At 42.7% G+C, this 16,584-nt stretch overlaps 2 protein-coding genes across 6 annotated transcripts in view; one reads left to right on the top strand and one right to left on the bottom strand.

Annotated features, from left to right (window-relative positions):
- The window catches only part of kcnh7 (potassium channel, voltage gated eag related subfamily H, member 7), a 55,686-nt gene extending 44,398 nt beyond the window's left edge, over positions 1-11,288 (top strand). Inside the window, exons 11-16 of the mRNA XM_066663718.1 lie at positions 6,433-6,638; positions 7,463-7,568; positions 8,118-8,384; positions 10,459-10,603; positions 10,719-10,875; positions 10,983-11,288. Of these exons, the coding sequence (XP_066519815.1) occupies positions 6,433-6,638; positions 7,463-7,568; positions 8,118-8,384; positions 10,459-10,603; positions 10,719-10,875; positions 10,983-11,267 (1,166 nt within the window). The 3' untranslated portion in view covers positions 11,268-11,288. The remainder of the gene's footprint in view (positions 1-6,432; positions 6,639-7,462; positions 7,569-8,117; positions 8,385-10,458; positions 10,604-10,718; positions 10,876-10,982) is intronic.
- The window catches only part of dnah9l (dynein, axonemal, heavy polypeptide 9 like), an 83,994-nt gene that overhangs the window by 27,684 nt on the left and 39,726 nt on the right, over positions 1-16,584 (bottom strand). For 3 of the 5 annotated variants that reach the window (XM_066663716.1, XM_066663715.1, XM_066663713.1), the window contains exons 20-24: positions 15,850-16,032; positions 15,147-15,262; positions 14,929-15,041; positions 14,623-14,763; positions 14,210-14,458 (exon numbers count right to left, since the gene is read on the bottom strand). In XM_066663716.1, the coding sequence (XP_066519813.1) occupies positions 14,211-14,458; positions 14,623-14,763; positions 14,929-15,041; positions 15,147-15,262; positions 15,850-16,032 (801 nt within the window). In that variant the 3' untranslated portion in view covers position 14,210. Of the gene's footprint in view, positions 1-10,514; positions 10,596-11,300; positions 14,459-14,622; positions 14,764-14,928; positions 15,042-15,146; positions 15,263-15,849; positions 16,033-16,584 lie in introns of those variants that run through there. The other 2 variants (XM_066663714.1, XM_066663717.1) reach the window with 2 other exon arrangements.

Here is a 16,584-nt window from a genome sequence, read left to right as displayed (position 1 = left end):
AGCACAGACACGCACACACATTCACTCACACACTCACACCTACGGACACTTTTGAGTCGCCAATCCACCTACCAACGTGTGTTTTTAGACTGTGGGAGGAAACCGGAGCACCCGGAGGAAACCCACGCGGACACGGGGAGAACACACCACACTCCTCACAGACAGTCACCCAGAGGAAACCCACGCAGACACAGGGAGAACACACCACACTCCTCACAGACAGTCACCCAGAGGAAACCCACGCAGACACAGGGAGAACACACCACACTCCTCACAGACAGTCACGCGAAGGAAACCCATGCAGACACAGGGAGAACACACCACACTCCTCACAGACAGTCACCCAGAGGAAACCCACGCAGACACAGGGAGAACACACCACACTCCTCACAGACAGTCACGCGGAGGAAACCCATGCAGACACAGGGAGAACACACCACACTCCTCACAGACAGTCACGCGGAGGAAACCCATGCAGACACAGGGAGAACACACCACACTCCTCACAGACAGTCACGCGAAGGAAACCCATGCAGACACAGGGAGAACACACCACACTCCTCACAGACAGTCACCCAGAGGAAACCCACGCAGACACAGGGAGAACACACCACACTCCTCACAGACAGTCACCCGGAGCGGGAATCGAACCCACAACCTCCAGGTCCCTGGAGCTGTGTGACAGCGACACTACCTGCTTTATATTAATATTAATTTAATAATATATTTATTTTCTTATTTAAATTCAATTACATCTTATTTTAGTACAAATCTAACAATTTCAAACATTCAGAAGAAACAACAAATAAATGTGTAAACATCTGCTTATTTTGTAAACAACCAAGATTCTGACATTGTATAAAAAATGTTTAGAATATTGATAAATTATTTCCAAACGAACTCCAAATGACTGAAGCCGCTCGTCTTTTAGAGGAAATATTTGAACACAGAGCAAATTTCCACCTGCCATTTGCCAAAATCACTCACATAATGAATGTGCGCCATATTCTGTGTAACTGCATGACATCATTTTGTAAACATATGAGAATATTACGATAATTTTTTGCGATATTATTGCACACGATACGATATAGCACAGCCCTAATCCGAATCTCTACTCAAAATGACTCTCAAGGCAGTGCTGTTATTGAGGAAGATTGTTTACTACCCAGCAGGGAGGGATGAACGTGATTGATTAGCACACATTGGTTGGAGATTTTTCAAATACACAGACCCCATGATTTTCCTCCAAATGTCTTTGGAAGAAATGTGTGCAATATAATTTTCTTTTTTGTTTCTGTAGACTTAGTTCTTTTTCATAAATTGCTGGATGTGTGACAAAAAGCTCAGTATTTTGTTTTACTTGAATGTAGAATAATGTCAGTTGTGACCTCAGAGGCAGATTCTAAAGAAGTACATTCCCTGCACCCTTGGTTTACACTCGCTGCCTCTGAAGAAGCTGCAGAATGACATAATGCTTCGCTGCTTCTGGGGCAGAGGCTAGGACATAGTGGAACAACACATGCTCACCTGCCTGTGAAGCAGGTGTACAGACAAAGTGGTATAGCATAGGATTGGTGCCTCTGAGGAAGCTGCGTTATCCTCCAGATTTGATTATTCATTATCCTGAGATTTAACAAAATATGAAGCAGAACTAAGTGTGCAGTAACTTAATAAAAATAATATTGCACAGATTCCTTCCAGTCAGAGCAGGCAAACCTCGGGGGTCTAGAGGGGTTATTGCACTGTGTTTGAAAATCTCCATCCAATGCATCACGTTCGTCTCTGCCTGTTGGCTATTAACTAGTTACATTCCTTCTTCCTCAAAGGCAGCACTGCTTTCGGAACCATTTTGAAAAGTGATTTTGTACACAAGCTTTATTACTCCATTACTTCAGGGAACACAGTTCCGGAGTTCCACAGCTCAATGCTGTGGGGCTTAATAAACCTTTAGTCCACATATGGCATTAAGCAAGGTGACATGGTTATTGTACAAGATGTGTGTGTGATTTATGCGTACACTTTAAAGTAGCTGAGTTAGGACAATGACAAACAAAAAGTCTCTTAGTGCTAGTCATAAATAATGCTACCTGCCTTCATTTGTGTATTGATGTGTATCTTTCTGTCCCTTGGCCCACTAGAAACATTGATCTCTTTCCCTCAGACAAAAAGTTTGTTGAGTAGCTAAGTCTGCATCTGTAGCTATTAAATTTTAAACATTAATACCCCATTATCCAAAATAAATGGCAAAGGTAATGGAAAATGATGACATCTGGGTCTGAGCAGGTTTTGTTTCCCTGCTGTGTTCACAGCTACAGAACATGAGAAATCATGATGCAATGCTATTTCATGTTTCAGGTGGATGCTTTGAAAACAAAGTATTCCACTGAAAAAACAAAGGTACATAGCCTTCAGGTATTTTGCTTTCACACAATAAACTGCCAAGACATAATGATATAATCCTTCTTTTGACTGTGTTTGAGAAGGGCTAGTGATACAAGGACAGTTACTCAGTCGTCTGAATTAACAGCCTTGGGGCAATAAACAGCACCCAAAATAAAGTCTAAACCACAGAAGCAGCATGTAGGTGAGTTTAAGTGCTAGCTGAACCATGGCAGGGAGTTCCTTGCAGCATATCTGCCTGCGCTGGCATTGGGAAGGAAGGCCAGCTTGGTTTCTCTCCTCTCCCGTCGCTAAGCAACATGTCAACCAGTCAGGTGCTTAAATGGCAGTTTGGTAGGATACTATTCTCTGTGTTCTCCTTATGTGATGAAGTGCTTGTGGGTAGTGTAACAAAACATTATTATTCACCTAGCATAGTAAAGGTATTGTTTTCCCAAAGGGTGGGACACCTAAGTGGTATCAGCATACCTAAGATTTCCATGTTACCAAATAAATTCACAAACTTAAAACCTTATAGCGGCGGCACGGTGGTGCAGTAGGTTAGTGTCGCAGTCACACAGCTCCAAGGACCTGGAGGTTGTGGGTTCGATTCCCACTCTGAGCGACTGTCTGTGAGGAGTTGGTGTGTTCTCCCTGTGTCTGCGTGGGTTTCCTCCGGGTGACTGTCTGTGAGGAGTGTGGTGTGTTCTCCCAGTGTCTGCATGGGTTTCCTCCGGGTGACTGTCTGTGAGGAGTGTGGTGTGTTCTCCCTGTGTCTGCGTGGGTTTCCTCCGGGTGACTGTCTGTGAGGAGTGTGGTGTGTTCTCCCTGTGTCTGTGTGGGTTTCCTCCGGGTGACTGTGAGGAGTTGGTGTGTTCTCCCTGTGTCTGCGTGGGTTTCCTCCGGGTGACTGTCTGTGAGGAGTTGGTGTGTTCTCCCTGTGTCTGTGTGGGTTTCCTGCGAGTGACTGTCTGTGAGGAGTTGGTGTGTTCTCCCTGTGTCTGCGTGGGTTTCTCCGGGTGACTGTCTGTGAGGAGTGTGGTGTGTTCTCCCTGTGTCTGCGTGGGTTTCCTCCGGGTGACTGTCTGTGAGGAGTGTGGTGTGTTCTCCCTGTGTCTGCGTGGGTTTCCTCCGGGTGACTGTCTGTGAGGAGTTGGTGTGTTCTCCCTGTGTCTGCGTGGGTTTCCTCCGGGTGACTGTCTGTGAGGAGTTGGTGTGTTCACCCTGTGTCTGCGTGGGTTTCCTCCAAGTGCTCCAGTTTCCTCACACAGTCCAAAAACACACGTTTGTAGGTGGATTGGTGACTCAAAAGTGTCCGTAGGTGTGAATGTGTGTGTGTGTGTGTTGCCCTGTGAAGGACTGGCGCCCCCTCCAGGGTGTATTCCCGCCTTGCGCCCAATGACTCCAGGTAGGCTCTGGACCCTGATACAGACAATCTCTGCTGTGAGCTGCATGTGTGAAAAGCCACCCCGGGACACCTCCGGATCCAATACTCCGGCGTTTGTTTAGATATTCTCCGGAGTTGATGTGTGAAAGAGGCTTAGGAGGAAGAAGCTGAAATTCATAATTTAATAGCTGGTCTGTATCTGTCTCGCCACTCGCTACCAGAAGTATGTTATAGAGATGATTCTTATTCTGCACACTTAAGTTCCCGAACCAGGCGATCAATTCAGTACAATAAATGACTTATAGAAGAGACTCACACTTTTCCTGTTCACACAAAACATGTGGAAGTACAATCTCTGCTGTGCTGTATTCTCACAATTACAACAGATTCCATATGCAGACTAACAATCACTGCATCAGCTGCACATCTCAGAATGTATATATCCTGCTACTGACTTCTGCATCCGCTTTTACCGAATCCTCCACTCATTTATGTGATTTTAACTTGGTTTTGTGATATTTCTCAACCCCTTTTCACATTATCTCGTGTTTCCTCGTCCCTCTCTGTCGGTCTGTTTGAGGATCAACTACGTGAAAGAGTGGACATTAGTACCAGTGCTCTCGAAAACAAGTCCATGTTGGTTTCATGCTAAGCTCATAACCTTGTTGTTTAACTGTGTTTTAATTATGCTTCAGTCCTTGGTAATGCCTCAGCGAGCACAAATGGCCTTTCTCTCCCCCTTCCCTGCTGTTCATGGTGCTAGCTAACACAGGCATCTGTCAGATGATGTAATCTGAGCATTTTCGATTGTCTTCCAGCACATAGAACTATTAAGTGGTGAGTTAGCGTTCAAAAGCAGCTCTTTTTTTTTGCCTCATATTCAGGATGTTTTGGTTCCCCTCTGGGCAGGTTTTATTGCTATTCTCCAAACAGAACTAGCAAATAGGTAAAGAAGTGATGAACTTTCAGATTTAGAGTGATGTTGGTTTGTGATTAGGTTTTTACAGTGTATTGTAAACACACGAACACACATACTGTTTAAGTGTTTAGCTGTGTAAGCTGAGCTGTGTGTTTAGCTAATTGCGTTAGCCGCCTGGTCCATAAAAATGTCTTAATTGGTCTGCGGGAACAAAACAGCAGGATATATACAGAATACACTAGAGACGGAGATAGTGTTTACTGTAGAGGAGCTGAAACCTTCTCATCATTCAGGGGAGAGGGTTGGCGAAGAGGAAAGGGAAAGAGCTGAGAGAGGGAGCTGTGGTGGATGAAGTTTTTTATATATTTCCTGATGGTCAGCTCAAAATGATGGAGTGGCTACAGAGACAGTGGTTGTTGTTTTTTAGAATTATTAGCAGTTATATTTATATCTCTCACTAAACTTTTCTTTAGTTAACTTATACACATACAACCACACTGACACACACTATTTTTGGTACACACTCACTCTCACACACATGCAAGGTGGGGCAGGGTAAGCCGAATTTAAACGGCCCATTTTTCATTCTCCAAGCAAGCCAACAGCGACATAATAAGGCCAGGGGAAGAAAGCAGGGGGACACTGTAACCCACATACAAACACACACACACACATATTCAACTCAGCAAAATTACTCTGCAAACTTGCAGAAATGCTGAGGAAAGCTTCTACTGTTTCATATATGTGCTCATGGGTTTCAGCAGAAACCTCATTATCAGCAGAAATCTATTATGAGAAATCACAGACAGGCTCTTCATTACATGGCAGTAGTTATTACCACCAGCCCAGTGTGTATTACATCAACGAACTCAAACTGCTCCAGCAGCACTCACAGCCTCAGCATAACAAACTCAAAACTCCACTGAAAGCACAGACCTTGACCTTAAGGATCTTGTATCACCAGCCCTTTAACACCGACTAACACCCTAAACCTAGTCAGTGACAGGTGACGGCAGTCCAGATCAGCGGCTGTTTTTTTATCTTGGTCAGCTCTGACCTTTGATGAGCCATCGGGGTGTAAAATAAGATGCCAGGCCTTGGCCTTTCTTAACCGTCCATGTTTTAGAACAACAGAATACCTGATCTGTAGCTAGCGAATGCCAGTATTTGCAGACAACTACACACACACACAGCTTGTAAGATCAAGCGGAATATATCAGTGCCTGGTCACGGCCCATTGCCATTGTGATTACACTGTCTGTTGCCCTGTTTCAAAGGCTAGGACTCCAACATGAAACAGATTTTATGAATATGATCAGTGTTGTTTACCTGAAACGTAAAGAAACATCATAAATTATTTAGATTAGATCCTCACAAATCACACATTTAAAAAGGAGATAATCCCTAGCAAGTGTGTGTGTTGCCCTGTGAAGGACTGGCGTCCCCTCCAGGGTGTATTCCCGCCTTGCGCCCAATGATTCCAGGTAGGCTCTGGACCCCCTGCGACCCTAAATTGGATAAGGGTTACAGATAATGAATGAATGAATAATCCCTAGCAGATAACCCCTTCTTTTGTGTATAAACAAACTGAATGTAAGAAAATCAAGTGTGTTGGTTTGAAATTCTCAGACGACATGGACATACTACTTTCATGGCACCTCATACATATTAAATACATGTTTTGATTCCGTTTTTTCCTGTTCATTTATCCCTTTGCTTTATTTTCTCACTCTCTGTGGCACAGGCAAGAACGACATCTTTGGTGAAATGATCCACTTATACGCTAAACCTGGCAAAGCCAACGCTGATGTGCGGGCACTCAGCTACTGTGACCTGCACACCCTGGATAGAGAGGAGCTACTGGAGGTGCTGGAAATGTACCCAGAGTTTGCAGACTACTTCTGGTCTAATCTGGATCTCACCTTTAATCTGCGTGATGAGAACACCAAGGTAGAGATGCACCTTTACATGCACCCAATGCCTCAACTGGTTAAATTAAAAACACATAAACAGGTAGGTGTCGCAGTCACACAGCTACAGGGACCTGGAGGTTGTGGGTTCGAGTCCCGCTCCGGGTGACTGTCTGTGAGGAGTGTGGTGTGTTCTCCCTGTGTCTGCGTGGGTTTCCTCCGGGTGACTGTCTGTGAGGAGTGTGGTGTGTTCTCCCTGTGTCTGCGTGGGTTTCCTCCGGGTGATTGTCTGTGAGGAGTGTGGTGTGTTCTCCCTGTGTCTGCGTGGGTTTCCTCCGGGTCCGCCGGTTTCCTCCCACAGTCCAAAAACACACTTTGGTAGGTGAATTGATGACTCAAAAGTGTCCGTAGGGGTGTGTGTGTGCGTGTGTGTGTTGCCCTGTGAAGGACTGGCGCCCCCTCCAGGGTGTATTCCCGCCTTGCGCCCAATGATTCCAGGTAGGCTCTGGACCCACCGCGAACCTGAACTAGATAAGGGTTACAGATAATGAATGAATGAATTTAACTAGTGAAACTAGGTAATGGATGATAACGTCAAATAATAAGAAATGATTTGGAAAACCTTAAACCAACACATTCTCACACAGAATATCACACATTCACTGGAATAATGTTATTTGATTTTATTCTAATGTTGGGTGCTATTTTTTGTTTTAGCAAATAAACACTTACTGCTCAGATGAATAGCATTTAAATCTCATAACCTCTGGTGCATAAAGCTTTTGTATAGTACTGTATATGTGGTATCATATCAATAAAATGTGCAGTTCATTTAACATACAATCCCCTTGTTTCCTATTCCAGTTAAACACACTTCGCCAGAGGGACCTGTACACTGCAGGGAGTGACTCAGACCAAGAAGAGCAGAACAGCAGGTCTAAAACCTGCTTTAAGAGCAAGCAACCTGCAGGTAAAGCTGTGCTCTCTTCTATTGTCTTTCCATCCTCCCCTCCTTTCTGTATTCAGAGAAATGTACTCAAACACTCAAGACCTTTATAGTAGACTAGAGTATATGAGACTGATAAGCTGGAGAAAAACCATTTTGATGGCTCCCTCGCTACATTCTCTTTTTCTCCCCTACCCCTCCTCCCTCATCCTTTCATCTCTTCAGTCTGGGCTTTGGCCAGTTGCTATGGTGGCGGTTGGTATAAGTGCTTGCTGTTAGTCGGTGGCTGCTGATAGGAGTGCGAGGATTTCGTGTGCTTCATCACCCTATAGGGGGAGCTCTCAGATCACTGTCCCTGTGTGACCTGTCCGAGTTAGTTAATCCCTCCCAATTCATATCCGTTTCTGTGTGTAACATCACTTCTCCTACAAAGTTCCATTATCTCTCTCTCTCTCTCCCTCATTCTCTTCTGCAGGGTGATCAGGTGAACAATGCCAAGCAAAATGACATTTTGACATATAGGAGTACCTGCATATGTCACTGTAGCCAAGTACATTCTGTTTCTTCCTTCAGGCACTCCAAGCCGACAAAGAGAGACGGAGAACGAAAGAGGGAGAGAGATGGATGCTCACCCACTACAGCATGAAGAGGAGGAGGAGGAGGAGGAGGAGGTGGAGGTGGAGGAAGAAGACAAGAGAACAGGCAAGAAAGAGGAGGGCGAAAAGGAAGAAAAAAGAAAGCTGACTTTGGGGGTGCTGGGCCACTCCTTCCCTCTCGACTTGAACACTCTCTCTGATTCAAACACCAAAGTCTGTGCTGGGAACACAGCCTTTTACAACGGTAGTGTCACACATCCACACGTGAAGCACACAGACACACAAGAACAAGTCAATGGGAGTAAGAATGATGCAGTGATTGCTGGTTTGTAAGTGATCATTATAATATAGTTATAGCTTTATGATAGTTTCGCTGAAAGGTGTTAATGCGGCGCCCGCTCTTAAACATGAGTTTGTGTCTCAGTGTGGAGCTCCTGAAGCGCTGAATACTGTTATTATCCCTCAGGGCCGTCTATCCGAACAGCTGCAGAGCTTTGCACACCATTATACTCTCTGTAGGAAGCTCTCTCTGTTTCTCTCCATCACTCTCAGTCATTGCCTGCTGCAATGCACATCGTACAGTGAAACTAATAGATTACTCACAATGTTGTTTCTTGTAAAGAAGGAACAGATTTGTATTGCTTTGGCTTCGGCAAACACCTATTTGCATGCGGATACGTCACACCTCAGCAGATCAGCTGATGTACTAAGCCACTTGTTGGCAGCTTTAGATTCAAATCAGAACACAGTCTGCCCACTGATTATGTACAAAGCCAGCACACCTTTAAATGTGTAGTAATGAGAGGACAATTAGACAATACACATCTATAGAACTGCTCACAAACGCATGGAGATATTACACAGTCATAGCCTGATTATTTTTATGATTTTTTTTAATGTTTTTTCAAACTAGACCTAATTTGTTATTAAGTTCTTGGAATATGAATTGTTGAGATATTTGCTTTAACAATGGCAGCAAACGGGCGGCACGGTGGCGCAGCAGGTAGTGTCGCAGTCAGACAACTCCAGGGGCCTGGAGGTTGTGGGTTCGATTCCCGCTCTGGGTGACTGTCTGTGAGGAGTGTGGTGTGTTCTCCCTGTGTCTGCGTGGGTTTCCTCCGGGTGACTGTCTGTGAGGAGTGTGGTGTGTTCTCCCTGTGTCTGCGTGGGTTTCCTCCGGGTGACTGTCTGTGAGGAGTGTGGTGTGTTCTCCCTGTGTCTGCATGGGTTTCCTCCGGGTGACTGTCTGTGAGGAATTGGTGTGTTCTCCCTGTGTCCGTGTGGGTTTCCTCCGGGTGCTCCGGTTTCCTCCCACAGTCCAAAAACACACGTTGGTAAGTGGATTGTTGACTCAAAAGTGTCTGTAGGTGTGTGTGTGTCTGTGTTGCCTTGTGAAGGACTGGCACCCCCTCCAGGGTGTATTCCCACATTGCCCCTAATGATTCCAGGTAGGCTCTGGACCCACCACGACCCTGAACTGGATAAGGGTTACAGATAATGGATGAATGAATGAATGGCAGCAAACAGAGTGTGTTTCTACGCACTTAATAATCTGATAGCTGTACATGCACTTAGGAAATCAGATAATGGGAAAACAGTGACATAAAACATGGACCCACTTTACCTGCAGATGGATGTTATTTTCTTATGCTTTTTCTAATATCAAACAGTGCTGCTTTTTTCATAGCTTTCTCTACACTGCTGCTGAGAGGGAGATGAGCTTTTTTAAATGAGTGTCTGTTCTTTTAAACACAGTGCATGTTACAGAGAGAGACCCAAGATGCTGGAAATGTGCTTGTACTGAGGACTGGGCGGGAGTGAGTGGTACTTAATGGATTTTTCAGATACAGAATTTTGAGAGAACATTGCCAGACTCTACATTCTGCCTGGATACATTTCTGCGCATGTGCGGACCAAGAAATCTGAAAAAAAACAAAAACAAACATGTGCATGTGGTTTAAATGACCACTCGAAAGATCAAACAGCAGAAATGTGATTAAGGACGGATTATTAAATGCATGTAAACGCAGTCACTTGTGTTTTGCAAACTCCATGCAAAAACCCTTTTGTTTATTAACAAGTCTTTTGCGTGATTAGCTGCAGTCTTAGTAGATTAACCTTCATATCCAGGTACACTGTGGTCACCTCAAGGCACATTTTGCGCTGTGCCTGCTTTTACATATTGCCCCTGTTTTTGTGTCGTTGCGTGTTGCTCTGTGTGTGTGTGTTTAAATATAATATGCTCTGTACAGAATGTTCTGCTTATTTTCTGTTTCTGTAGCTGTAATTAATAGCACTGGGCCTGTGTGTGTCCTCAGATGTGTGTGCTGAAGGATGGCCTTGTGGGAACATCGATGACTCAGCACAAACTCAGGACAGAGAGGGTGGAGCTGACTGCGAAAGTGACATCACGTTCAGGGAAATGGAGCAACGGCTGGATTTGCTGCAGGAACACCTGAACAGGTGAGAGAGCAAGAAAGAGAGAATCAGAGAGAGAGACTATGGCTTCTGCTTGTGATTTGTTGCCCTCTGGTGTTCGTGCTATGAAGTAATGAGTGTTTCTTTTGCGTATACGTAGATTGGAAGCTCAGATGACAACTGATATCCAGGCTATTCTGCAGCTGCTGCAGAGGCAGAGTGCACTGGGACCCCCAGCATACAGCACTGTAGCCTCTACCCCAGAATTTCAAAAGCCAGCCATCAGAGTGCAGCCGGTTACTGCTATACAGACAGAGGTAACACCTTCCTGCTGAAGATTTAAGACCTGACTTGAGACTGACTAAACTGCCATCTTATAAAAACAAGTTTGCAGCTAAATATCTATATTCATTAACCTTTGCAGAGTCCTGATTTGGAACAGCTTGATGACAGATCCAAAGACTCCACACTCACTGCTACCATGGAGACGACCTCTGACGGAAGCAGGTTGACCCCATTGGTGAGGGACAGAGAATGGGAGGTGGAGACTGGACTAAAGCAGCGCGAAAAGGACTTGTCTGATTCGCCACAAAGGAGGGCTCTGCAGCTGTCAGTCAGACAGGCCTCCCTCCCGGACTCATCGCCTAGCAACGGCTCAACAATAGAGCTCCACAGGCCCTGCTCTGACCCTGGACTTCAGGGGAAGTAGCATTAAGTCAATGAGCATGGTTATAGTGCATTATAACACCTGTGGTAATGTAATTAAGAGGGAATGTTTAGGAGACACAGCTGTCTATAAGAGCTTGTGAGTTTGAATCCTGATGATTCTTTAGTCACCCATGGCCAGATGATGCTCTCAAGAAGCACGTCCCTGTCTTCACACTTCCAGACTGCTGGTGGGAAGATTAAGACAGCAGCTGGGGATCTGTGACAACTAACACTGGAGAAATAAATGCATTATTTATTTTTTAATAAACTCATACCAATGTTCATATGTGTAACAAGTTATAATGCATTATAAACATGCCTTTCAGCAGAAAGCTATCCCAGGATCATTCTCCTCTCTGACTGAACACTGGAAACCAGCTCAAGCTAGACTCAGGGTAAAAGGGAGATAGAGAGAGAGAGAGAGAGAGAGAGAGAGAGGGGGGGGGGGAACTGAAATACTGTATGCAAAGTACACTATATCATCTTCCAAACTTTTTTTTTTTTTTTTCCACTTCAGCGCACAGATGTATAAAGAGTGACGAATGTATTTCTCCAGTAAGACCACACACAATTCTTACTGTGTAAATATGCCTGTAGGAACGCGACCAGAGAACAGGTGCGCTGGACATGCAACCGTAGCAACAGGAGAGATGCATGCTGGGAAGAATGTGTTGTTTTTGTTGCATGTTTATAAAAAGACTGTTGTGCTGCTGATCACATGACTTGGGCATGTTTTTTCCCCCCCCCTCAAATATCACTTTTAATGAAAAAATTGATATATTATTCTCCTGGTATTCAGGAGCAGGCTTTACTTGAACTGAAACCCACTAAAGGACTATGACATCATCTCAGAATATCTTGATTTCTTTTGATCCCCATTATTATCTCCATTATCCCTCTTAATATTCATGGGCTGTTGATGCTAAACCACCACATTGTAGCCAACCCTTTGTTCGCCAGTATTGCAGAATTGTGCCTCAGTATTGAGTTTGGTAGGTGCATGTTGACTTGAGTGTGTCTTTCAGGAACCCAACTGTACTCAGATGTTCTCATTTATTTTTCATTGTTTATTTATTTTATTGTAACAAAAGTAGGCCTCTACTGTGGTAAGTTACATCGTGGCTACTAAAGGGTCCCCTGTATGCTGCTGATTAACAGGGATTTGAAAGTTTTATTTTGTATCTCATTTACTTCATCTGTGTGTATTCCTATTACATTCAAGAGTGAATTACTGGAGGTAAATATATGCATTATGCCCATTTGAGATATATATATATATATTATTAGATTCTTTATAATAAAGGTAAAAACAAGTATTAGGACGAATATATACCCTAGACCCAGGTAATAATCAAAGAGTTTTTTTTTTCTGCAATTTGGGGTGGAAAGGTTATGTTCTCCACTTGATTCTGTAATTTATTTGACATAAATCTAATGGACAGCACTCTTACTTGAGCACTGAAGAAAATCAGACTTGATCCCAGATTTTCTTGTAGAACTTGTGCTGGAATCAAGACTGCCCTCATTGTAACAGGCATCAGTACCTATGTTTATAAACTATGTTATATCCACTGAAATGTCTTGCATAATCCTTCAACTGTAGGCTAACTTACCACATGACTACAGTGTGTAATATGATGAGTTATGTAATACATATAAGTACAGCTGAACTGCATGTTTTAACCAAAGTTAGTCCTTTTAGTTGTATGTCATAATGTACTCCAGAGACTAAAGGCACCACACTGAAAATAGTCTTCCGGGGTCTTCAGTGTAATCTCATATGCATGTTTAAGCATTCTTACAGGGACCACCTACTATAGAAAGTCTGATGAATGACGATGTTAATTATTAGAGGTGAGGTAGTTTAAAATATTGATGTTGCCAGGAATTCTACATTCTACACAGCTCTGCAAGAGAAAGGAAACCTTTAGACTTCTCAGCTAATAACTACAAAACATCTTTAAGTGTTAGCTGTCGGCTATTAAAAGTTTAAAAGCTAAGTCAGGATTTAAATTCTAAAAAGTATAGTCATTGAGAAATGGAAATACGATGTTTCCTCGTCATAGCAGAAATGTATTAATGGCCGAGGCTCTCTAAAGCTTAACTTACCCATTTCCATCATTTGCCATTTGAACAGCAATTTCTGTTGCAGGTGTTGGTGAATATATTCTGCTCTATCACCATTTTAACCGAGTTCACAAAAGTGTTTAACACAATTCATTTCCATGTTTTAATAAGCTACCAGTTGAAAAGGAAGTGTATACTGTTTCCGAGCCTATATGTATTAAGCAACAAAGTATACTTATCTACGATCAGCTCTTTCCTGTTCTGTGTTGGATAATGCAAGTGGGATAATGCGAGGCACCAACTGATCCTAGAGTCCCTCTCTGAGGGGTTTGATACATGTGGCCTCAGAACTGAGCTTAGTGCCAGTTGAATGTGACACAGCAAGAGTGCGATACTATACAATTTGCAACCTTTTGCACAAGCACTGCAAAACTTTCTGTACAGTGTCACTTTTTAAATCTAGTGCTCTTCACAAATAAAATTGTTTTTAATGCATTTTTAAATGTTTGCCACTGTATTTTATACAACGCAACACACTACATCAAATTAGAATGTTTCCTTCTCTTGGATATAAGCAGTATATTGCTTTGTATTATGCTGTATATTGTCAATACTAAAAGAGTTGATTAAAAAACATATTTATGTAAATGAATAAACAACAGAATGCCTAAGAAAGTGTGCTATGTGGTGATATTAAATATGAATCAAACCTGCAGTCATTTACAAGAACACGTCGTCCAGAGTAAAACGTAAGAAATATTTGCAATTTAACTGTTTGTTAAAACATGCAGAAGTGTGTTCTCCGAGAATGTGTCCTTAGAATAAAAGCAGCATGTCGCACGAACCACAGCTGCATATACTCTTAGTCTTTCTCACCTCACACACTAAGCAGGAGTGCCACACCAGCGAGCACCCATTTGGCTGGCCTCTCTCTGCTTTTAAGATTAAAGGTCCAGACGTATGTGTTGGCTCTCAGTTTGGTCTTGTAGACTGGACACTCGTAGATGTTACGTGTCTCCTGTCGGTCATTGGGAACTGCACGCACTGCAATGACAGGCATGCTGGGAGTTAACTCCTTTAGCCTTGCCTCAGTGAGTGTTCCATTCTGGATATCCCAGCGTGCACCTGCAGGCAGAGTGGGGGACCCTTTATGTCACATCACATACACGCACAAGGAAGTATAGCATATTTTAATGAAGAAAATAACAATTTTGCTGACATCATGGAGTATATATTGAAAATGATGTTTCTTTAAGAGAGTGAAATATATTTGCTGTGAAGTGTCAGACCTTCCATATAAAGGCCGTATACATAGGCGCCCTCTCTGGCAGGCTGGTTGAATTCCTCCTTGAATTTTTTGGTCACATCTACTGTTAGAGTCATTTTGTCGAGTGGCCACTCGTTCTTACGTGCCAAGCTTTGCATCACGGCTACAAAACACAGGAATACGTTAAGTGTGAATTTGTGAGAAAAAAACTAAGAGAAAGTTTAAAAGGCATTTTTTTTCTTTAAACTTTGGAAACATTGTTTGACATTCTCTACTAATTTAAGGGGCTTAACCTAATTTCCATAGAAATGAAGCATGGCTGAGTTACCTGTGAGGAAAGATTGAGGGTTGAACAGTCCTGATAGCCAGACTACACTAGGCAGTGAGAGATCTTGAGTCCAACTGTCCAGCTCTCTGCAGCGAAGCAGCACATCATTGTACCTGTGATCCAGCATGAAATATCAGCACTGTGCCTTCCTAGTACAGGCTTTGGTAGTAGTGATAGCCTTTTTAAAGTATGTGTGTGAGTGTGTAGGTGTGTGTTACCACTGAGCCAGGCTGTAGGTAGATGGATAAGCCAGTCTAGTCCAAGTGTCAGGAACATTATCAAAGAATAAAGCTGTCTGTATCTGTTCCATCTCTGAAGATATAGCCAACTCCCCCTACCAGAAACAGAAATGGGTACACACACGTACATGTTTTCATCACATTATGTGAGTATTTCATAATGAATGGACCATGAGAAGTGGTTTACAAATCTTTGGAAGAATGTTTTTCCCTCTCCTGAAACGCTGACATTTTGGAGAAGTTGTTTTCATACAGTCTCCACTCAACGCTGACTACGGATGTCAAAATGAATAATGCTTTAGCACAAAGTATTAATGCCACAGTACTGTAAGCTGAAGCCAAGCGTCTCAACTGCTGTATTGTACTATCATAGAATCCGTGAACATAGCCTTCATAAGCAAATACAGCTTTCCAAAGTCCCTTAACCACTAACTGAGATGTCACTCCAACCCTTACCATTTAGTGTGGAGCTATACCCACTACACACTCAAAACTGAGTGAGCGAGCTGAAGGAGTTTTTTGTAAAATCTACAGTCTCCATTTTTGCTTTTGAGGTCACATTCAAATTTTTGGGAGGTTTGATCTTGAAAACATATGTTGAATATTTTTAAATCTTGCTCAAATTTTTAAATCACATCTAATTCCATTCTTTCCACTCTATTACACTCAATTTAAAAAAGACCTTTAATCCCAGATCCAGTTCTTTGAGCGAACGTCGTATTTCACCGATGAGCATGTTCATGCGTTCACACTCCTGGAAGCACACCAGAATGTATGGAGTCCGTTCAGCAGTTTTGGACGTTATGTCTGACATGTTGTACTCCTCTGGAAGTTTCTCCAGGATGTCATCCAAAAGGGTCTTCACCTGATATTTTGAGTGAGGCAAAACAATGTGAAACAAACTACGTCCACTACGTTTCTAAAGCATCAATCTACCACTTATTTATATGCTACAAACACCAGCAGATATTTATGTACCAGTTTACTGATACAACTCATGCATTTTCAAATACTGCTTACTATATTATTAAATCTTAAGCTACTATTAATAAAAATGTATATATTCCATACGGTAATTAGGGACCTGCAGCTAAATTAATAAAAAAATTAATACTCAAACAGTTTCTACATTTGCAACTTCAACTAGTGACCATGACGTTTAGTACTTTGCAAAACTCAGAAACAAATATTTATGTCCATAACATACACGTTTTGAGTTAATAATAAAAAAAAACATTTACTACAAAAAGGAAGAAAAGATCTCTTAAAAAATGAAATGAAAATATGACTCAACAATCAAACAAAGACTGATAGACCAAAAGTGTCAGACAAACAGCTGCAAAGCCTTCATTTTTTAGAGAAAACTTAATACAATGGATTTGATGGGATGCCAAGAAACCATTAAAAATAAAAAGAC

Source organism: Hoplias malabaricus, chromosome 3 (genome assembly GCF_029633855.1).
Source record: "Hoplias malabaricus isolate fHopMal1 chromosome 3, fHopMal1.hap1, whole genome shotgun sequence".
NCBI classification, from domain to species: domain Eukaryota; kingdom Metazoa; phylum Chordata; class Actinopteri; order Characiformes; family Erythrinidae; genus Hoplias; species Hoplias malabaricus.
This window is presented reverse-complemented; position numbering and strand designations above follow the sequence as displayed.